This window comes from Narcine bancroftii, chromosome 6 (assembly GCF_036971445.1).
Source record: "Narcine bancroftii isolate sNarBan1 chromosome 6, sNarBan1.hap1, whole genome shotgun sequence".
NCBI lineage: Eukaryota > Metazoa > Chordata > Chondrichthyes > Torpediniformes > Narcinidae > Narcine > Narcine bancroftii.
Genome location: NC_091474.1, coordinates 241,457,613 through 241,480,076, shown reverse-complemented (window position 1 = coordinate 241,480,076; position 22,464 = coordinate 241,457,613). Strand labels below are relative to the sequence as shown.

General features: G+C 49.3%; 1 protein-coding gene across 2 annotated transcripts in view; it reads right to left on the bottom strand.

Annotated features, from left to right (window-relative positions):
* Positions 1-5,755: 5,755 nt before the first annotated feature.
* Positions 5,756-22,464, bottom strand: part of vegfab (vascular endothelial growth factor Ab) — a 42,985-nt gene continuing 26,276 nt past the window's right edge. Inside the window, exons 4-8 of one of the 2 annotated variants that reach the window (XM_069887806.1) lie at positions 20,273-20,349; positions 19,790-19,822; positions 18,640-18,711; positions 13,543-13,674; positions 5,756-6,840 (exon numbers count right to left, since the gene is read on the bottom strand). In XM_069887806.1, coding sequence (XP_069743907.1) covers positions 6,819-6,840; positions 13,543-13,674; positions 18,640-18,711; positions 19,790-19,822; positions 20,273-20,349 — 336 coding nt within the window. In that variant the 3' untranslated portion in view covers positions 5,756-6,818. The remainder of the gene's footprint in view (positions 6,841-13,542; positions 13,675-18,639; positions 18,712-19,789; positions 19,823-20,272; positions 20,350-22,464) is intronic. The other variant, XM_069887807.1, reaches the window with a different exon arrangement.

The window sequence follows — 22,464 nt, the reverse complement described above, 5'->3', positions numbered from 1 at the left end:
AGTCCCTTCACATGGGTTACCCCAAAGGTGAACTGCCTCTTGCTGGAGTCCAGGGACTGGCCTTCAGGCAGTTTCATCCGCAGGACACACTCCAGTGACGCAGCGACCAGGACAGGAAGGGTCCTCGGCAACTCATTGCTGATGGCTACCCAAATGGTGACTTCCTTGATGGGCCCAGTCCCCCTGTACCCCTCAGATCCTCGACAGCAACCCAGGGTCCCCGACATGCGTCAGGGTTGGCTGGGACGCTCGGTGCCGGTGTCCACCGTTGATGTTACCCTTTCCCCAGCGTACAGCCACGGGGTGGGGGGGGGGGGATCTTCAAGCTGGCAAAAGGCTGCCGAACAAATCTGCCGGGTGAGCTGCCCCAATCCTGTGGCCACTGAGCTCTGCCACCACTTCCTGCAGGGATATGGTATGGTCTGGAGGGGGCTCTGATGTGGGGTTGGGCCAACCCTTGCCCTTAGGGGACAGATCCCATCTCTCACTTGATTCCCCTTCCAGACCACACACAGCCCTTTGACACACCTCACAATGGGATTGTTCTCCAGTCTAGATTGGCTCTTACCTCAGCAAGAGGACACAGATGATAAGAGCGAGCCTGCATCAAACGGTCAGGTTTAATACTCTGACCTGGGAGATGACCCAGGACTTCAGGAGGCCAACCGTGGGGTGAGGGGAGTGACTTTTGGCCTCCTTACCTGTCCAACCAGTAGGGCGACCCTCCGTGTTACACCTGGACCCAGACCATATCCATCCATACCCCTCCCATCCATGTACCCATCCAAATTTTTCTCTGATGTCAAAAATCGAGCCTAATTCACCACTTCAGCTGGCAGCTCGTTCCACATTCCCACCACTCTCTGCATGAAGTAGTTCCCCTAATCTCCCCTTTCACCCTTAACCCATGCCCTCCGGTTTGTGTCTCACCAACCCCAGTGGAAAAAGCCTGCTTGCGTTTACTCTATCTATATAACCACATATTAATTACAGCACAGAAACAGGCCAGTTCGGCCCCTTCTAGTCCATGCTGAACACCTTCTCCCGTCTAGTCCCATGGACCCGCACCCAGACCTCACTAATCACAGAGCACCGATGGCACAGGGATTACTTAAAGTGGGATGAGAGTAGAAAGAAAAAGGTTGAGAACCACTGCCCCAATCTCGTACCCTCATAATTTTGTACATCTCTTATCAAATCTCCCCTCATTCTCTGAAATTCCAGACAATAAAGTACTAACCTGTTTGAAGTAAGTGCTCCAATACTCCCTATACCTCCAACCCTGGCCAATATCCTTGCAAATCATTCATGTTGGAACTTTATTTGTTTCTATGGGAATGACTCCTATTCTTCCGGCTTCCCGTGAATATAACCCTCACCAAACAATCTCTCCCCCTCCATCTTACCTGCCATCCTAAGATCTGAGATGACAATGTAGCGGGGAGCTTACATAAGCCATTTGACTGCAATCATTAACGTACACCATCCAAAAGAACAAGAGCTGGAACATCTGGCCCACTGAACCTGCTCCGCCATTCAATGAGATCATGGCTAATCAAGCCATGGACTCATCCCTACCTCCCCGCCTGTTCCCCACAACCCTCACCTCTGTAAACCACTATGAAACTATGTTTTATATTAAATGAGACCATCTCTGCTGTTCCCTTGGGCAGAGCGTTCCACAGATTCACCACTCTCTGAGAGAAGCAGTTCCTTCTCATCTCCGTCCTAAATCTATTCCCCCAAACTTTTTTCTCCTTAGTTCTGGTCTCGCCGATCAGTGGAGCCAATCTTCCTGCCTCTGTCTTATCTATTCCCTTTGTGATTTCATTTGTTTCCGCAAGATCCCCTCTCATTCTTCTGAATTCCAGTGAGGACAGTCCCAGACGGCTCAATCTCTCCTCACCCCCTCATCTCCGGAATTGGCCTGGTGAACCTCCTCTGCACCGTCTCCCAAGCCACTATGTCCTTCCTGACGTACGGAGACCAGAACTGTGCGTGGTGATCAGGTGCGGTCTCGCCGGTACCTTAGCACAGTTGCAGCTTAAATTCAGTCCCTGTAGCGATGGCCCCGTTCACCTCCTTGATAGACTGCACCTGCAAACCCTCCTTTGGCGATTCGCACACAGGCACTCCTAAGCAGTGTCTCTGAACTTTGAAGGCAGAGTACGACGTTAATGGGAGGACACTGGGCAGTGTGTGGGCGAACTGAGTAATCACGGGGTTCAGGGCGCTCAGAGTTGCTGCACAAATTGGTGGTATTGTTCAGAAGGCGTGTGGGGCGCTGGCCTTCATTAGGCCTTCGAGCTTAAGAGCCCTGAGGTAATGTTGCAGCTAGATTAGACTTTGGTCAGACCCCACTTGGAATATTATGGTCACCTCACTACAGGAAGGATGTGGAAGTTATAGAGAGGATGCAGAGGAGATTTACAAGGATGTGGCCTAGATTGGAGAGCCCGCCTTACGAGGTGGCTATTGGGTGGTTGGTCATTTTTTCCTTGGAGCGACAGAGGGTGAGGGGATAGAGGTGGGCATTGATCATGTGGAGGCTTTTATCCCCCAGGGCTGAAATGGCTAACACCGTGGTTCTTTTTCTTTCCACTCACATACCATCGGTGCTCTGTCATTAGTAAGGAATTGCTTAAGGTGGGATGGGGGTGAGAAGGGAAGGTTGAGAATCACTGCTCTCGACTCAGTTGTTACTGAAATATTTTGCTTGAGAAAAATTGGCCCATTTCCTTTGGAGTTCTGAAACCGGGCACATAACGAGTCAATGAGGGACGATTAAACCAGTGGTTCTCAACCTTTTTCTTTCCACCCACATCCCACCTTAAGCAATCCCTTACTAATCACAGAGCACTGATAGCATAGGGAATACTTAAAGTGGGATGTGAGTGGAAAGAAAAAGGGTGAGAACAACTGGGCTAAGAAGAGGAGATATAATTTTAAGGTGCGTGGGAGTAAGTACGGAGGATGTAAGAGGTAAATTTTCACACAGTGGTGCATGGAATTTAGAGATACAGGACGGTAACAGGCCCTTCTGGCCCATGAGCATGTGCCACCCAAATACCCCAATAGCTTAGCACCCTAGAATGATTTTGAAGGGTGGGAGGAAACCGGAGCACCCAGGGGCAAAGCCACGCAGACCCGGTGAGAACCTACAAACTCTTTCCAATGGCGGCAGGTTCCAACCCGAGCCGCTGGAGCTAACACCGCTGCCCACAGGTACTAAGAAAAGTGGGGAGGGGGGGGGAGAGGAGGAGTCGTGCAGTGGGGAAATTCTAGGCAGCTGTTTGAGTGTTGGTCATTGGGGTAGCCCAACCCTGCGGTACATTTCGATGATCTCTGCTGTGGAACGCAAACCCACCGACCAGGACCCACGTCCCCTCACCAGGATACCTTTTGAATACCAACACCCCCCCCCACCCGGTCCTGAACACACCCCCTCCCCACTACCCAGACCCCAGAATAACACCCCCAAAAAAACATCTGATTAGAAGAAAGCAGATTACAATTAACATTTTTTAATAAAAAAAGATTTATATTTTAGTTCAAAAATAAATATGTGATGCTACAGAATAATTATCTAGACCAAAATAATGTTGTTAATATTTTAACAGTATTTCTTTAATAATTATGGATAAGGACAGTAGCACCAATAAATATACTTTTAAATGACAAAAAAAATATACTAAAATGTGACTATAAACATTATGGAAAGAATCAATTGCGTGGATCTTTTATCTGCTGCTTCTTTTCAATATTTAACCGACTGAATATTAAAAGAACAATTTGAAACATTCTGAGTTTTATACAAAATACACAGCAGTTTTTTGTTTCTTGCTTGCCAATGAGCATTGTCTTGGTAAGGATGGACAGGGATTGGCTTGGAGGCAGAGGGAGCAAGCTATCCGCATGGGGGGAATGGCCAGCCTTCTGCGGCAAAGCCTTGGTGGAAGGTCAGTGCGCCATGTTGTGGCGGAGGGGGGAGAGGTGGATCCTGCCCTTGGTTCTCCCGTGGGTTGAAGCGGAGTAAAAACACAGAGCTGGGAGAAACTCAGCGGTGTCCTTTATGTAGCAAAAGTAAAATAAAATGCACAACCAACGTTTCGGGCTGGAGGCCTTCATCAAGGTATGGGAGAATGTCGGCAGGTGGCCGAATGAGGGGAGGTGGTCGCAAAGGCGGAAGGTGATAGGTAGACTAGAGAGGGAGGGGATTGCAGTGATCAAGGGTGAGGAGGGATGGCTAGGTGAATAGAGAGGGAGGAAGGAGAGCTGGAAGGGGAACAGGTTAGCAGAAATCTTCCTGTTTTCATTTTTGACTCTCCCCCCCACCCCCCTTCTCTCGTACACTTTGAGGTGCTTAGGCGAAATGGTTCTGTTGGACTTGCGGTGTTTGCCAAGGGGCATGCTTCACTGATGCAGGTCTGGGAGGAGGAAGTTGTGGGGGGTGTGGGGGGAGGGAGATGTCCATCGCGACGGGCTTTAGTCGTGAGTGTGAGTGGGTGAGGGGCGGAGGGAGAGTCATTGCGGGGGTGTGAGAGAGCATGTGAGAGAAAACAGGAGAAAGGGTGGGATAGGAAACAAGAGGGCGTGAGGGTGAGGGCAGAGATGTAGAGAAAGGAGGAATGTGAAAGAAGGGATGGAGAAACAATAAGAGAGGTGATAGAGGAGGGATGGATGGAGGGGAGAGGAAGGGAGAGGAAGAGGATGGAGAGAGAGTGAGAGGGCAGAGGGGAGAGAGTGTGAAAAAGGGGGAAAGAGAGGGGAAGGGACTAGAAAGTGAAAGGGATGGAGAGAGGAACTACCAGAAATGAGGGTGGTGGGAAAAGGGGTTGGTCATGTCATGAGGGTTCTATAAAAAAGGTGTTTGAAGGCAGCCAAAGGAGCAACAATTTCCATGGCAACTCCTCAACATCTGTAGGTACATCAACACTGCTCCACAAGGCTGACTGCCGCTTGCTTTGCAGACTCCATTACAACTTCACTCGCTTTTGCCCATCCCTCTCTGTCTCCTCCTGCAACATGTGGGTCTTTTCCCCACGACCCCCCCCCCCCCCCCCCACCGACCCAGGGGTCTTTCTAGCAGACATAATGTGGCATCTGGTGACCGGTTCCGATCCAGGGATGCACCCACCCTGCCCACTACTCCTTGATCTCTCCCCCCATTCTTTCCCCAGTGGGAGACCACTCCTTGCCCTGGCAGGGTATCGTCTCGGAGCAGGGAGCAGGCAAGGTGTGGTAGTGGGAGTTTTATCCAGTGCCTCTCCGCGGTGCCCGATCTTGATCTGAGCAGTGAGCTAATCTCAGGATCCCAGCTTAACTGATAGACTGGTCTCACCGAGCTGGACTCGACTGAAACTGATCTGGTGAGTGAGAGTGGAGAAGTGGTTCAACATCAGCCCCATCCCTTCTCGCACTCACCCTTTTCTTGCACTCCCATTGCCCAGGAGTTAGTCAGACAGGGCTGAGAAGAGGGATGGACATCACATCTGGTTGTCAAGCACAGACCAACATCAAGAATGACCACAAGCGCGCGTGTGCGTGTGTGTGTGTGAAAACAAGAGTGGGATTGTGTGTGTGAGACTGAAAAAGTGTGTGTACGTGTTAATAGATTGTGTGTGTACGACTGTGTAAGGTTTTAGAGTGTTGGACTGTGTGCATGTGTCAGAGACTGTGAGTGTGCGTGTGTGCGTGTGTGTGTGTGTGTGTGTGTGTGTGTGTGTGTGTGTGTGTGTGTGTGTGTTTGTGCGTGTGTGTGTGTGTGTGTGTGTGTGTGTGCACGAGTTCAGAATCGGGAATCACCTCTACGAGCAGGGGGGTGGGGGAAGACCATTCATATATCTGTCAGACAAACCAGCCAAAACCCTGCTAGCAGCAAAACATCACCCACTTGTCTCGTCTGTGATGCGGGTTCACGCACGCTCCTTCTGTCGGCCCGCGCACTCCAGCTCTCTCGCTCTGCCCACACGGCATGCCAGGGCTCGCCCCCTTCAGCAATGGTTCCTTGGCCACGCTCTTCCCGGCGGAGACCCTGGACCAGCAGGTCGGGCGGGGTGGGGGTGGGGCGGAGGGGCGCGTTCAATGTTCTGGCCCCATGCGACCCCCCCACCAGACTCCAACACAAGGCACAAGTAGACAAGGGACATCCATGCAGTTCCGTCCCCTTTGTGAATGACCTCAATCACCCCACCACCCCCCTAATCCCCCAAACAACGCTTTCCAATCCCAGATCTTCAAACACAAACATCTTCATCCATTCCCTGGAAAATCTTGGGTCCTTGATGCGAAGCTTCAATGTGTTCTTATTTATTACATAATGAATATTTAATCTTCAACTTTAAAGAAGTCTTTCGCAAGGCTTGCTTCTTAATATAAATATATATATATATATATATCGATATATATATATATATATATATATCTCGATATATATATATTTATATATCGAGAGAGAAAGAGAGTTTTAAATTTTATATATATTTATATTTGTCTTTTTTCTTTTAAAAAAGTGACCCTTAAATTGAACCAGGAATCCATCTCTTTGCCAACAGTTTTCCAAGTACTCTCCAACAATTTTAGCAGCATGTATCCTGAATAATACTAACCCTTTTTCTACGAATAGTCACGCTTGCTGTAGGCCTTCTTATTTCAATTGTCTTCCAGAAGTAGTATCAATCAAATTCAAAGTGCTGTGCTCTTATCCTTCATTTTTGTTTTCTTGTTCAACTAAAAAAAAACCAGGATGATTTTTCTTTAAAAAAAATTGATAATGGTTACAGTTTCTGAGAGAAGTTGCCTTTCGTGCCAGGTTCTGCTCATCTCCGGGGTCTTTCACATCTGGAACGAAAGGGAGAGAAGAAAGAGTTTTAAAATGGGGATGAGTGGTGGCGGTGGGGGTGGTGGGGGGAGGGGGGGAACGACATCAGGACCCCAATGGAGTGCAGCCCACCCCTTTCCAGGATTTGGCCTGCCAAATCCATGCTGACCGTGTTCCAGAATTAAAAAAAAGGCTGTAACTGACCATGAAGATTTATTGTCTATCTGTTTTTTTTGGTATTTATTTTCTTTTTAATTTGCTCTCCAAATCTCTGGTGAGACCACACTTGTAGTGCCCCTGTTCAGTTCTGGTCACCTCATTATACGAAGGATGTGGAAGCTATGGAGAGGGGGCAGAGGAGATTTACAAGGTTGTTGTCCGGATTGGGAAACGAATCTTAATGAGGCAAAGTGAGCAGAGCTGGGACTTTTCTCTTTGGAGTGGAGAAGGATTTAAAAGAGAGGCATGGATAGGGTGAATAGCCAGCGCCTGTTTCCCAGGGCAGGATCAGCAAACACCAGAGGACACGTGTACAAAGTGAAGGGAGGGAAGTTTAGGGGAGACACCAGGGGCAAGTTTTTTTTTTGCGCAGAGTTGTGGGCGCTTGGAAATGATGGCGGTGGAGGCTGAAACATCAGGGCATTAATGGGTCAGCAGAACATTGAGGGCTGAAGGGCCTGTACTGTCCTGTGGTGTTCTATGCTCTTTTATACAGTAAAGCCCCCGTTAGCTGCAATTCAAGCAAGCAGTGGAAAAAAAAATTGCGGAAAATAAATAGGTCAAAGCCACGGAAGTTTAAAATTTGTGCGCCCCGCCGTTAGCTCACCAATCCACGCAAAGCTAGGACAGGCACACACAGGACAGGCAATCTCAAGCAACTGGAAAATTCACTTCTCTGGCATCCACCAATCCCCCATAGGTGCTGGATACCGGGGTTTTACTGTTCTATTGTGGTTATTTACTTTTCATAAAGCAACTGTTCAGTTGGTAGCAAGTAGGAATTCTGGTGCATAAGTACATTATCACCCAACTATCCATTCTAATCTCACCTTGTCGGTTCAAGTGCTTATCATAATAAATGCAGTGTGAGTGTCTACCTCCAGATTATTTGTTTATACAGCATATAACAGAAATCAGTCCTTCGGCCCACAGTGCTGTGCCGACCCAATAACTCACCATAATGACTGCCTGAGCCTTAACTTTCCATTTCTCTCCACTCCACCTACTTATCCAAATGTTTCTTAAAAGATCCTCTTTAATTTAGTTTTGAGTTAATTTGTCACTTAAATACCGAGCACAGAGAGAAGGGTTCCACTGTGAACAGACCAACATTTTCCCAGGGCGAGAGTAGCAAACAAGGCAAGGGGAGGAAAGTGGAGGGGTAGGGTATTTTTTTTTTTTTTACACACAGAGAGTGATGGGTGCCTGGACTGCATTGTTAGAGGGCGGTGGCACAATAGGGGCATTTCAAAGACTCTTCGACAAGCACATGGATTTAGAAAAATATTGGGTGTGAGGGAGGGAGATTGTTGAGTAGGTTGAAAGTGGTCTGCATCTCCCTGAGGGCTGTAATGCTCAGTGTCTTAATACATACAGCTGCGTAAACATTATACGATCACAATTAAAAGGGTTAGCACCAAGCACGGGTAGCATGTGGGGTTCATCCAGAGGCGAAAGAGTGACCTGGTGGAGGCACACACAGGACAGATTGCAGAAACTTCTCTCCTCCATACATCTCAAACCAGAGGACACATCTTTAAGGTCAAAGTTCCAGTTTGAGGAAGGACTTTTTTTCTTTAAAAATCGACCCAAAGGTTGGTTCGAATCATGTATGCATTGACATGGGGGTGAAGGAAGGAAAGGCTCTCACAAGGCAACCACTTGAATGTCCAAGGTATGGGAAGCTGTGGGCCAGGGCGTTAGCGTCAATGGGTACTTGACCGCCACTAAGGACATGGTCGGCCCAAGGGCCTCGTTGTGTGCTCTCTGACGCTCTTTGCTTCCCCAGAGGAGGTAAGTGGACCAGGTGATATCTTACAACAGAGAAATGCGAAAGGTGCAGATGTTGGAATCTTGCGCATGCAAAGAATCGGTGGAGGAACTCAGGTCAGTCAGCATCCATGGGGAGAAATGGTCCATTCATGTTCAGCTCGGGTCCCTTTTTATCAGGACTGGAGGCTTGATGTTATATGTACAAAGGATATTGGATATTGCCAGGACTCAGGTGGAGTGGGCGGGTTATAGGGGGTGGCAGCTGAGATACATGGAGGGTTTGAACAGGCCGGGACTTTATTCCTTGGAGTGCAGGAGGATGAGGGGTGTACAAGATCATGATGGGGTAAACATAGAGATCCTTTTACCCAGAGTAGGGGAATTGGTAACCAGAGGACATGGGTTTAAGGTGAGTGGGGGAGATATTTAACAGGAATTGTGGCTGATTTATTTTCCCTCTCAACCCCAGTCTCCTGCCTTCTCCCGCAACCTTTAACACCCTTGCTAATCAAGAATCAGCTTTAAATCTACACAATGATCTCCACAGCAGCGCGTGGCCTTGAATTCCATAGATTCACCACATTTCTCCTCATCTCCTTTTGAAAGGGATGCCCTTTTTATTCTGAGGCTGCGCTCTCTGGTCCCAGACTCCCACACGACTGGAAACATCCTCTCCATGTCCGCTCTCTCTTTCCAGCCCTTTCAATGCTCTGAAGGTTTCAATGAGATCCCCCTACCATCCTTCTAAACTCCAGCGAGTGCAGGCCCAGAACCACCAAATGTTCTTCATGGGCTAACCCTCTAATCCATGGATCATATCACGGGACAACATGCTGACAACAGGGCCGTATAAAATATATCAGGGAACTTTACACGTCTAATTTTTGTATTCAATATTATTTTTGGACATAGTACGTTATGATTTAATCGTTTAATTATGAATTATAGAATTTGATGTCCTGAATGAAATAAGTTATGTAATAATTAAAATTATGATCCTAATTTACAATGGATGTGTGAGATGTTTATGGTAGCGTTAATAAAGGGTTTTTGTTAAAGTCAATAAAAAATGTTTAATAAGAGAAAGAGGCTTCTAGCTAAGTTCGAGAAGCTAAAGGGGGTGGAAATGACCTATCAAGTGCAAACAGCAGGTTTGCACGCGGATTCGTGGGCCAAATAGACCACTCATGCTCCATGAAGGTCCTGCTTCATTTCAGCCCCCGGTACTCATTTTCCCTCCCCCCCCTTCTCTACCTACTCCTTATTTTCCTGGCTGCCTCTCCCCTGCAACCTTGTTATTCACCCCGTGAGGACAAGTCCTGGACTCCGCTGGGGTGAGATTTCACAAAGCTCGGTTAATGATTGACTCCACAAACAAGCTCAGCTTCCATTAACACCGCTGATGAAGATTTTCCACTTTGTGACTCGTGATCGCTGTAAAGCAATCGACCCTTTTCATGTCAGCCCTTGTCGCTGGTACCTGCTACAGCTATCAAAGAGCTAATAAAACAAGGCAAAGAAATGTTGCGGACATTCCTGGAGTGTCAGAGAAGTGTAATTAAACACCGGAGGAGCAAAGGTCTCCTTGTGCAATTCATTTGTTCAAAATAGGGTCAGGCTGATTGACAGCACCTCTGTGCCAAGTAAGTGCCGATCTTACAGGCAATCTCACAGCCACCAGCTGGGGGTCCTTCCGATCACCGGAGGAGGCAGGGCGAAGTGTGGTTGGGATCACCATTTCTAGATGGAGGACCCAGTTCATCCACGACGTAAATGTCGCTGTTTTTAAAAATTATCTGAGTTTTGGACTTCAGTGATGTCTCTTTCCAAGACTTGCCAGTTTTTTTCCCCTCCACCCTCTTTTTTTTGGAAAATGTTCCGTCTTGGGATCTGAGGGCCCCCTCGAGGTGGCGGGGGGGTGGGGTGTGGGGCTGCTTTCTTGGACTGTTGCAGTCCTTGTGGGGGGGAGGTGCACCCACAGCGGCAGGAGGAAGGGGAGTCCTCGGTTTCCAGCGGTGGCAAAGGGATAGCGTCGGTCTCCGAGGGGAAGCGTCAAGTGGCGATGCTCACCCTCGTTCTTGGTGGTCAGCTTAGGAGGTGCTGGTTGGAACCATCTCCGAGAGCTCAGCCACTGTGGAGGGGCGAGGAGGTTTCGGGTGGTGGATGGGGCATGCGATGAGAGTTCTCGGAGGAGCAGCCATCCGAGCGAGAGGAGAGAGTTTCTTCGCACTCGTGCCTTGGAGGCCTCTAGGTGTTAGGTGTGCGAGCTCGTCAACACAATGCACCCAGGGGCCTGGAAGCTACAGAACTTCCAGCCGAGATTTCGGCGAGCGGTGGTGATGGCAGATTTGCCGATGCCACTCGATGTTGCAGGCAGCCTGCATATCTCACTCCGCTGGCAGATGAAGCTTGGCTGGCACTTGTAGCTGGCATTGGTACCAATGATTCCCAGCGACTAGTTCCATAGTCTGGCTGTCCAATATCCCAGGTGAAGCAATTTCCCTCTCCTTTTATCCAACTGGGTCATTCCCTTGCTTCGAGCCTGGGCGCCCAGGCACTTTGTCGTCCGTTGGATCCTGATGTTCTCCACTCTTCTCTAGTCCTGTTCAATCCATGGGACACACTCTCTCCAGGATGTGGGCCTCTTCCAGAGTCCTGCATAGAAGCCAGAATCCAACAGACTGTCCAAACTCAGGACCAGGAAGTTTTGGGAACAATTCGATCTTCTCCTGACCCTAACCTGCCTGTTCCCCATAACACTGAATTCCCCAACTATGCAAAAATGTGCTCAAACCGCGTCTTAAATATTTTCAATGAGGCGGCCTCTACTGTTTCCTTTGGGTAGAGAAGTCCACAGATTCACTATTTTCTGACCAAGGTTTCTCCTCATCTCAAACCTACCTCTGTAACAATATTCATAAGGACGGGGCTTGCCATTGACCCTGACCATCCCAGGAAATAACCCTGAAAGCCTCAACTCTCCAATGAAGGATACATTGCCCGGAACTCGGCTAAGGATGAACGCCACCTCCTCTAAGAGGCAGGCAGGAAGGACAAAGGGCAAGCGAGAACCCACGCCTGGGAATTGCCGCCTGCTCAAATGAACATGGGGAAATAAACGAGGTGTTATCACAGTGGGGGGAAAGCGGTTGGAGAGAGAAGGGTGGTGATAATACTCAACCACAATGGAGGATGTGGGGTGACCTGATGGAGGTGTACGAGATGATGAGAGGCATTGATCCTGTGGATGGCCGGAGCCTTTTACCCCCCAGGGCTGAAATGGCTAGCACCATAGTTTTAAGGTGTTTGGGGACAAGTACAGGGGGGATGTAAGAGGTAAGTTCTTTGCAGAGAGGGGTGGGTGAGTGGAATTTGCAGCCGGAAAAGGTGGCGGAGGCAGGGACAACAGGATTTGTTCAGAGGCTTCTAGAAAGGTACTTGGAACTGGGGAAAATAGAGGGTTATGCAATAGGGAAGTTCTAGGCAGTTGTTAGGGAGGGTTGTCAGCACAGGAATGTGAGCCAAAGGCCTGTATTTTGCTGTAGAGTTCTATGTTCTACACTGGTTAAACAAAACACAAGGCAGGTGAGCAACTTATCCATGGGCACACGCACTTAAGGAGGGGAAGGAAACTGGCCAAGTTGTGCTGCAGGCTGGAGTGTTGTTAGGGCTGCCATACGCAGGTGGAAAGACGAGCACCATCAGTTAGATTGACGACTGCTGCAGCCTGCTGACTAGTCTGGGATCTGGAGTGGGGGGGTGGGCACAGATGAGGCAGGGAGGGGAGGGGAAGGTGTTTTTGCATTCTGTGGCTGCTGCTTCCCAACCTGGGAGCAATGGGGAGAAGGGGGGCCTCCATTAGTGGATTCTGTGCCCACTGGCCCTTCGACCCACAGATTTCACGCTGAACCTCAAGCGTCCATTTACACTTATTCTACACTGATTCCATTTCATTCTCCCCCCAGAAAAGTGCAGCACCTCAAGGCACAACCTCCCCTCTCTTTCCTCATCCCTGGTCTCACTCGTAATCTGAGTGACCCAAGCTCTTGGAAAATACTGGCGGGTAATGATCCCTGACCACCGTCTATCATGACCTCTGACCATTACTTCTAACCCCTGACCTCCCTAACCAGTACCCTTTGATGATGACCAGGCCGGTTGGGTGGTGACATGAGAACCCCAGCACTGGAGGACGGTGATCCTCCCGACCTCTGAGCAGCGATGGCGAGCAATGGCCTCTGACCAAAGCTGGTGGGTGGTGGAACTCTGACCTCTGACCCAAGCTGGAGGGTCATGACCCCTGACCCCAGTCCGCCATGGCCTCTGACCAAATTGTGAGCAGCAGACGCAGAACCCTGAGCTCAGAGCATTGCTGGTGGGCAGTGAACTCTGACCCCACCCCACCCACCCAGTGGCAAACCCTGATCTCTGACCAGCACTGCTCTCTATTGCCCGACCTCAGACTGACAGTGAACCCCCAACTCCCTAACTTCGACCAACGCTGACAGCTGGCTGTCCCTCACCTCCGACGTTTCCTAATCCAGGCACTGACTGGGAGACCCTCTACATCTTCCAACTCTTGTCGATGAATTGGGCATTGGCAAAGTTGGGATCAGAGAGTGAAAAGGGTATGTAACAAATCACGAGACCCACACAGAACATCAGTAACAAAGCGTGGACACCGTCAAAGATAAAACAAAGATCATAGCATGAAGCTTTATCTGACGAACCTGCAGCTTCGTTCATTTAACTCAAGACCCCTTGACTTGCACCGTAAATGTGTGAATTTACACGAACATTTACAACTCTGCGGATCTTGTACAAACAAGTGCTTTCTCTTCTCTGAGCAAGGCTCACAGTTACTGCGAAAAGGTAACAGAAAACATCGCTAAATCTAAAGCACGTCAGCAAAGAAACATTTAGACATGCAAATCGATAACCAAGGTGTTCGCCCGACAGCCCAACGCAAGCCTGCGGTGGCGAGAGCAGGGGGAAAGAGTGAGCGGGAGGGAGGGGGAGAGAGTTAGAGTGAAAGAGAGTGTTTGTGTCTGTAAATTCTTCCTCTGAAGATGTTGAATTCCTCCAAATTGGTGTGATTCTGTTTTAAAGTGTTCCGTAAGCCAAATTATTTCATCCTCTCTCTCTCTTCCACTTTTGCCCTTTCTCTCCCTCTTGCTCTGACGTGGTTGCCCGTCTCTCAACTTCGCGACCCAACCCTCCCCCAACCCCATGGTTTGCCTGCCCTCAATCCCTTCTCTGTCGTGAGCTCATTCTCTCCCATGCTCTGCACACGCGCGCCCTCTGGCTGACATCGAGTCACAACTTCACAAAGCCATGCATCCTGAGCTAAACCCAACGCCACAGGGTGCTAAAGGCCAGCAAGATCGTTCTCTGAAGGGCCCCAAGAAGCATTGTAAGTAGAAGTCTGAAACATTGGTTCTGTATCTTTATCTTTGCAATGCAAAGTTCACCGAGTCTTTCCATGATCTGTTTTTACTTTATCTATCTGTTGTCCTTCTGCCAGTTTCTTTCCAAGGGCCAGTGTGGATTAGTAAAAGCAGATGAAAGGTCTTAACTTCACAAGGCAATGGGGAGATTGGTCGGTCAGTCAGATGTGGATCTCAAGACCCCACCCACGGGGCAATTGAAGACCCGAGTTCGGATTGGCGAGGGTGAAGCGTATGCTTAGAGGACCGAGGGACTGGGAGACCTTGGAGAAGAGATTCCTCCCCCCACCCCCACCCCGGGGTGCATCACGTGCACCCTGTTGAGGGGGGGGGGGAAACCAGGCATCCGCAAGGGTGCCAATGGCGAGCAGGGCTCAGAGGTGCTAGTTGGTGGTTTTTTTTTAAATTTAGAATTGGCAGATCTTTCTTTTTAAACATGTTGAGAACGATGGAGAAGGGACGGGGATCTCAGGTCAGAACAGCAGAAAAGAGCCCTGCTCTCCCTTCCGAAAGCAACAACCCTCCCCACACACCCCCACATTCCTCGAGCGACTTTGGAGTGGCCAAGTCAAGGAAGGCACATGGAATCAAACACACATCGGAGAAGCAAAATTGCGATGCTCAATCGATCTGACAGACAATTTCAAATCAACGCTGAAGCAGGCAAAACCAAGCCAAACACCACATTGAAGCCACGATTTAACCACTGACCGAGTACTTTTGAAATCTCCTGTTGGCTGTCATGAGGCAAAGCACCCCGATTGGGATATTCCTCCAAATTTTATGCAGAACCAATAATGATCGGTTTTCTGGGCCACATTTTTATCCACACCAGGAACCTACGTTGGAGCGGTCTTCAATGAGCTGGGACTAACTTCAAAAGCAAAGCAGCTCAGGGTATTTGAGAATCAGGGGCCAGAAGTTTGATGGTATAAAACCCACTCAGGAGAGAGCCGCACTCTCCAACCTGATCTCACGGCCATCCTGGACCTCTCCAATGGAATCTCAAATCCCTGTCCATCTCCACCACCCCCCACCCTCCACCCCGTCTCCCAACACTTCACTCTCCCCCACGGACAAGTGCTCACTCCCCACCTCCGCATACCCCCTCCAAGGAGGAAGAAAGACATAGTTATTAATTTGACCGTGAGAATTAGGATCTGGGAGATGGTCAACCGGCTCAAGGTCAAGGAACTGCCTCCAAAGCCCTCTTGCAAGTCACAGATGGAATGCAAGCCTGCCCTCCCCATCCCCTTCTGGAGCAGCCCTTCGAGACTGTACCTTCCTTCATCGAGATCATGGACGATGGGTGTACTTGGCCCTATGACCCTCCAAATATCCCAGAGCATAATGAAGGAACTCAACTCTCTTGGGCACCCAAGAGCAGAGGAAACAGGAGCAGGAGTCGGCCATCCGGCCCATCGAGTCCTGTCCGCCATTTAATGAGATCATGGCTGATTTGGTTCTATTTACCCGCCTGTTCCCCATCACCTTGTAATTCCCCAATTTTTCAAAAATCTATTCCAAATCTTTTCCTTGCCTCTGGCCAGCACGGTTAGTGTGGTGGTTAGTGTAACACTGTTACAGTTCCAGTGACCCGGGGTTCAAATCCGGCACTGATTGGAAGGAGTTTGCACATTCTCACCGTGTCTGCTCTGGTTTCCTCCTACCCTTCAAAATATGTTGGAGCTTGTACGTTCATTGGGTGTAATTGGGAGGCACGGGCTCGTGGGCCAGAAGGGCTCTTTGTCGAAATATAACAGACATTTAAAAAAATGTCTCCTCCCTTCAGTCCTCAAAGAATGACTCCCTTGACTGTGAGACCCCCCCCCCCACAAACCCCCACATCTCCCTGCCTCCCAGGGTCTTAATCTTCAATCCTCACTGGAGCATTCTGGCTCCAGAGGCAAGCAGAGGGTCCACGTGGTTCCACGTGCCCGCAGCGGCCTCCGCATGGTCCGAACTCCCAGGATAAAGGCTGCAGGGACATGCCCGACTTGACCGCCCGGGGGTGGTGGGGCTGGGGGCAGAAGGGGTGACACCCCTCTCTGCTTGTTAGAGACACCCAGATGCACAAACTCACCACCCCACCTCCCCAACCAAAGAAGGATGTATCGGCTAACAGCTGTATTAGTACTGATTGATCACAGTCAAGCCAGCCAGAGAGATCAGAGATCATAGACACCTTTCCCTCCACCCGCACCCCACCTCGTCTCCCCCCCAGAGCATCATGGAGCCCACAGCCCTGCACAAGCTTAGGCCCACAGATTACGAGAAGGCTGCGTTAAATTTCCATGCGATCAGACTAAGCTGCCCACACCCCCCCCCCCCCACAAAATTGGTAAGCAGATCAGGTGTGCAGAAGATGATTCCAGCGTTGGGAAAATCTGGGACCAGAGGGCACAGAATGAAAGGACGTCCTTTTGGAACACGGAGGATGAGAGAGCAGAGAATCTGTGGAATTTGTTGCCAGAGACGGTTGTGGAGGACAAGTCGCCGGGGAGATAAGGCAGAGGTTGATGGGTTCCCAATGAGTACAAAGTTGTTCTGTACTGGTCGCCTCATTAAAGGAAGGACGGAGAAGATGCAGAGGAGATTAACCAGGATGTTGCTCAGATTGGAGAACATATCACATGAAACAAGTCCGACAGAGCTAGGGCTTTTCTGGATGGTGATACAGAAAGTTGGGGGGAGTAAGTTTGTGGATGACATGAAGATTGGAGGAATTGTAGATGGAGCTGAAGGTTGTCAGAGGTTGCACGAGGACGTAGACAGGATGCAGTGTTGTGCAGAAAAATGGCAAATGGAGTTCAATCCAGACAAGTGTGAGTTGATGCATTTTGGCAGGACAAATTGAAACACTGAGTACAGGGTTAACTGTCAGTTAATTAAGAGTGTATACGAACAGAGGGACCTTGGGGGTTCATGTTCATACATCCCGCAAGGAAGTTGATCAGGTTGATAGGATAGTTAAAAAAAGGCCTATGGGATTCTGGGCTTCATTAATAGGGGGATTGTGCATAAGGGTAGAGGAGTCATGTTGCAGCTTTAGAAGTCTCTGGTGAGACCACATTTGAAGTATTTTGTCCAGTTCTGGTCGCCTCATTATAGGAAGGATGTGGAGGCCATGGAAGGGATGCAGGGGAGATTTACAAGGATGTTGCCTGGATTGGAGAACATGTCTTCTGAGGCAAGGTTGACAGAACTGGGACTTTTCTCTTTGGAGCATCGAAGGATGAATGGGCACTTGATTGAGGTCTGCAAAATTACGAGAGGCCTAGATAGGTTGAACAGCCAAAACCTGTTTCCCAGGGTGGGAATAAGAATGACTAGAGGACACGTGTATAAGATTAAGGGATGGAAATATCAGGGAGACATCAGGGGAAAATATTTTTAAACAGAGAGTTGTTGAGGCCTGGAAATCCTGGCCAGGAGTGGTGGTAGAGGCTGAAACATTAGGGGACTTTAAAAGACTATTAGACAAGCACACGGACGAAAGGAAAGTAGAGGGTTATAGGGTAGGGAGGGTTTACCACTCTTATACGGTTCATCAGAACATGGAGGGCCAAAGGGCCTGTAGAGTGCTGTAATGTTTAAAGTTTTCTCTTTGGAGCGACAGAGGATGGGAGGTGAGTTAATACAGGTGTATAAGATGATAAGGAGCTCAGGAAGGGTGGACAGCCAACACCGTTTTTCTGGGGCAACAGGAGCAAACAGCGGAGGATATCTGTTTAAGGTGAGTGGAGGAAAGTTTTGGGGAGATATTATTTTATACAGAGAGTGGTGGGCATTGCTGGGCTGATGGTGGAGGCTGGTACAAAAGGGTCATTTAAAAGATAGGACATGGATGTAAGGAAAATAGAGGTCTGTGGGTAGGAGTAGGGAAAGGTTAGCTTGTTGGGTAGCAGGATAACATAGTGGCCCAAAGGGCCTGCACCGTGCTGGAATGTTCTGTGTTATGGGGAGAGACCAGGAGAATGGGGTTTTGAGAGGCAAAATAATTCCAAATAAATCCCCTCTGGTAAACCTCAGTCCCTCCTGGCCAGGGAGCACATCTCACCACCTACAGCCAACCTGGACCACAGTCCAGTGTCACAGAATTGGGTCGGAGGGGGGGGAGAGCTGGCTGTTGGTGCAAAGCTGGATGAGTAAGGACGTCAGGGAGAAGTGGTTGGGGGGAGAGGGGTGTTCAGAGGATCGTGACAAACAGCCATGAATAGAATGGCACAACGGACTTGACAGGCTGAATGACCCAGTTCTACTCCTTAGACTTCAGTTGATTGGTAACCTCCACCTTGAGATTAATTAACCAGCTCGAGAGGGAGAATTATTCAGCCCCAGGCAGAAAAAGCTCGATCGAGAGAGTGTAAGCTGACATACGGCCTGCACACTGTCACACTGCATTTCTTTTTTCTCCGATTCTGACCCTTGCCTTTCCCTCTCTTCCGCTGGCTGTGGAAAGAGAAGAGGTCTATAGTTTAGCGAGAGGTCTCCTGGCCTGGTTCCTGGTGTTCGGACAGACTGAGGTCCTAGCTGCTCTGCCAATGAGGTATCCGACTGAAGGAAAGTCTCCCTAGGGTTTGGTAGGGGTGGAGAGAGTCCACACTCAACCATAATCTCCTGCCCCAGCCTTATCGTCTCCCCAACCACCCCCCCCCCCCACTGGTCCCTGATGCCTGCGAGATCTTACTGAGCACACCTTTCACTGCCCCACCCCCCACCACGGTCTGGACTCTGGTCCCTTCAGCCATTCTGCGGCTGGGTGCGTCGGTTGCTGAGGATGGAGTGGAGGGGGGAGGTGGAGGAGTGGGAGGGGTGGTCTCTTCGTAACACCCAGAGCAGCAGGGAAAATGCTCCCACTGACAACACATTCCTCACTGAGTAATGTCAACCACAGCTCAATCAAGTCCCAACAACTTTTCAGTGACTTCAGAAGCACAGCACGGTTACAGGCCTTTCTGGCCTACGAGCCGTCCAAACACGCCCACGTGACCAACGAGCATCTTTGGAATGCGGAAGGAAGCTGCTTTCCCGCGTGGACATAGGGAGAGCATACAAACTCCTTGCAGACAGAGGCAGAGTCAAAAGTCAGGTTACTGGCGCTGCAATAGCGTCGCGCTAACTGTGCCAACACTTTCCTTGGGGAACGGTAGCCCTTGAATCTTGAACCGGAATCAATCCGCTGCCTGTGAGTTGGGAGGGGGCAAGGAGTAAGGGGAGGGGGCATTTGCATCTCGGATGGTGCTCTTCTCAGTGTCCAACCGGGGGCACAGGGCATAGAGCACCATCTACCAGCGGGTCTGGGAGCTGGTGGCAACGCCGGCGGCTTTGTCACTCAGCCATCGCACCATTGGATGGTGCATCCTACCCCGCCGTGTTTCAGAGAGTGGGGGGGTGGGGTTAAGTTTGCCCGAGAGGCCAAAACTCTTTCCTCACGCTCCAACTTCAAGATGTCAAAAGCACACAAAGCAGAGGCTCAATGATTATTTTTGTTTTGCTTTTGCTGTTTCAGGATTGAAATATTTCTTACCTTTTTTGTTTATCAACACCTTCTCTCTTTGATCTGTGGAAAAAAAACAAACGGTAAGTTATAAACACCACTTTCTTTCAGATTGGGGGGCTAAAGTGAGTTACGCACTATCCTTTCCCCCCCCGGGATTAGGGTAGTGGGCCACACACTATCCCTTCCCCCTCCAGGACGGGATACAATGGACTATCCCTTCCTCCTGGGACTAGGAAATGGGGGTATAGTGGGCCACCCAGTTTTCCTGGTGAGGTCTCTCTATCAGTCACCCTGCTGATGTAAGAATGTCCAACCTTACCCCCACCCCACAAACACACACACACTCTCACGGTCATGTCCCCTGTGGAGCAACCATGGCTGGGTTAAGATCAAGGAAGCTTTCCTCTGGGTGATCACTGGTACCCTTGGGATGTCATCGCTCTCCCACCACTTCCCCTCACCCCCCCATCCCCTCCCAACAGCACAGCCCAACGCCAAACAACGTCTCACCTGCAGATACATTTACTGTGCTGTACAAAGTGCATCAGCCTTATATGTTCCTCGTGGTGGGGCTTGATTTTCATTATCTGAGAGGGAGGGAAGAAAGAAAAAAGCACACATTAGTAGCCTATTCAAAGTTCCAGTCTCCATGAACAGAAGTCCCCAGCTAGATCAGCACACTGAGCATGAGACAGGAATGAGGGCTTATGGGCAAGGATCACAATAATGGGCAGAATGGCCTCGGGTGGGGGGAATGGGTTACTGCTATTTCTTGGACCTTCACCAATTAAGTAAGAATTTTAGCATGCAAATTGAGGGCAGGTGAGAAAGGTTCTACCTGTATGCAGGATAAGGCCATTCAGCCCATACACTCACAGAGCAGTCCCATCTATTAATTAACCTCCTCTTCTCCCTGCATTCTCGCCAGCTGCCCTCCAGAGATTTCCCTTTACCTACACGCGGGGCAATTTGACTCAGTTCAGTGCACATCCACCCTACCTTCCCACCTTCTGCTCCATCTACGGCTCCTGCTTGCCTTGGCAAAGACCCCAGCCAAACATTCTTCCCATCAGGAAGAGGATGCACGAGTGTGACATCACACACCACCAGATTCAAAAAGTTTCTTTTCTGCTGGCTATCAGACTCCTGAATGATCCCCGTGCAAGTAAAATTATGCTGCTTTCGTTCCGCACCCACTGTTCTCTCTCTGAAACTCTACACTACTGTATCGCGGCTTACTGGTTGTGCTATGTATGAGATGTTGGACTGGACTCCTCGCAAAACAATTTCTATTGCTGCATTGATGGTACGTGTGACAATAACCTTCAAGTTGATTTTTACAAAAAAAGTCACTTTTTTTTAATGTACAGCATGGAAGAAGTTTATTCTGGCCATTTATGCACTAATTAACCTTCAGATCCCATACGTTTCAAATGGTGGGAGGAAACCAGAGCACCCGGAGGAAACCCATGCAGATACGAGGAGAACGTACAAACTCCTTACAGACAGTGCGGGATTTGAACCCCAGTCATTGTCTGCTAACTGCTGCGCTGACATTGCCGCCCAGATTCAGAGACTAATTAACTACAAGTCCTCAGAACATGAGAGGAAACACGTGCGGCCATGGCAGAGGCTGGTACAATAGGGACGTCCAAAATATTCTTCGGCATGTAAGAATAGCAGAGGGATATAGGTGTGAAGGATGGAAGGCTTTAGACTTTGGAGTAGGTTTACATAGGTCAGCACAACATTGTGAGCCAAAGGGCCAGTGCTGTGCTGCAATGATCTATGTTCTAGGCTGGAGGGCCTGCTGAGTTCTGCAGTGGCTTGCACCTGGTGTGAGCGAACACGGTTGGTTTCCTTCCGACAAACACAGAACAGGAACAGGCCCTTCGGCCCACGATGCCTGGGCTGAACACAAGGCCAATTCAAACCAAATCACGTCTACCTTCACATGATCTATATATAAATGCCCTGCAGATCTCCTTTAAACTTACCCCTCTCACCTGAAACACATGTCCTCTAAAATTTGACATTTTAACAGGGAGAAAGATTCTGACTTTATGTTCATTAAGACAGGAAGGTTTCAGAGGGTAAGTTTCTTTCCATCTTTATGCAGCCCATCTCTCAGCTTCTAATGTTTTCGCAATATAGAACCTACAACATCCCAGCAGAGTACAGGCCCTTTGGCCCACAATGTTGCGCTGACCTTTGCAAATCCACGCCTCAACAGTCACACTCAGGGGTTCTCAACCTTTTTCTTTCCACTGACATTCCACTTTAAGTAACCCCTCTGCCATCGGTGCTCTGTGATTAGTAAGGGATTGCTTAAGGTGGGATGTGAGTGGGAAGGGAAGGTTGAAAACCACTGCTCTAGACCCAATTGTTACTGAAATATTTTGCTTGAGAAAGATTGTCATTGGTCCATTTCCTTTGGAGTTCTGAAACCGTGCACATAACAAGTTAATTGGGGACGATTAAAACAGTGGTTCTCAACCTTTTTCTTTCCACTGACATTCCACTTTAAGTAACCCCTCTGCCATCGGTGCTCTGTGATTAGTAAGGGATTGCTTAAGGTGGGATATGAGTGGGAAGGTTGAGAATCACTGCTCTAGACCCAATTGTTACTGAAATATTTTGCTTGAGAAAGATTGTCATTGGTCCATTTCCTTTGGAGTTCTGAAACCGTGCACATAACAAGT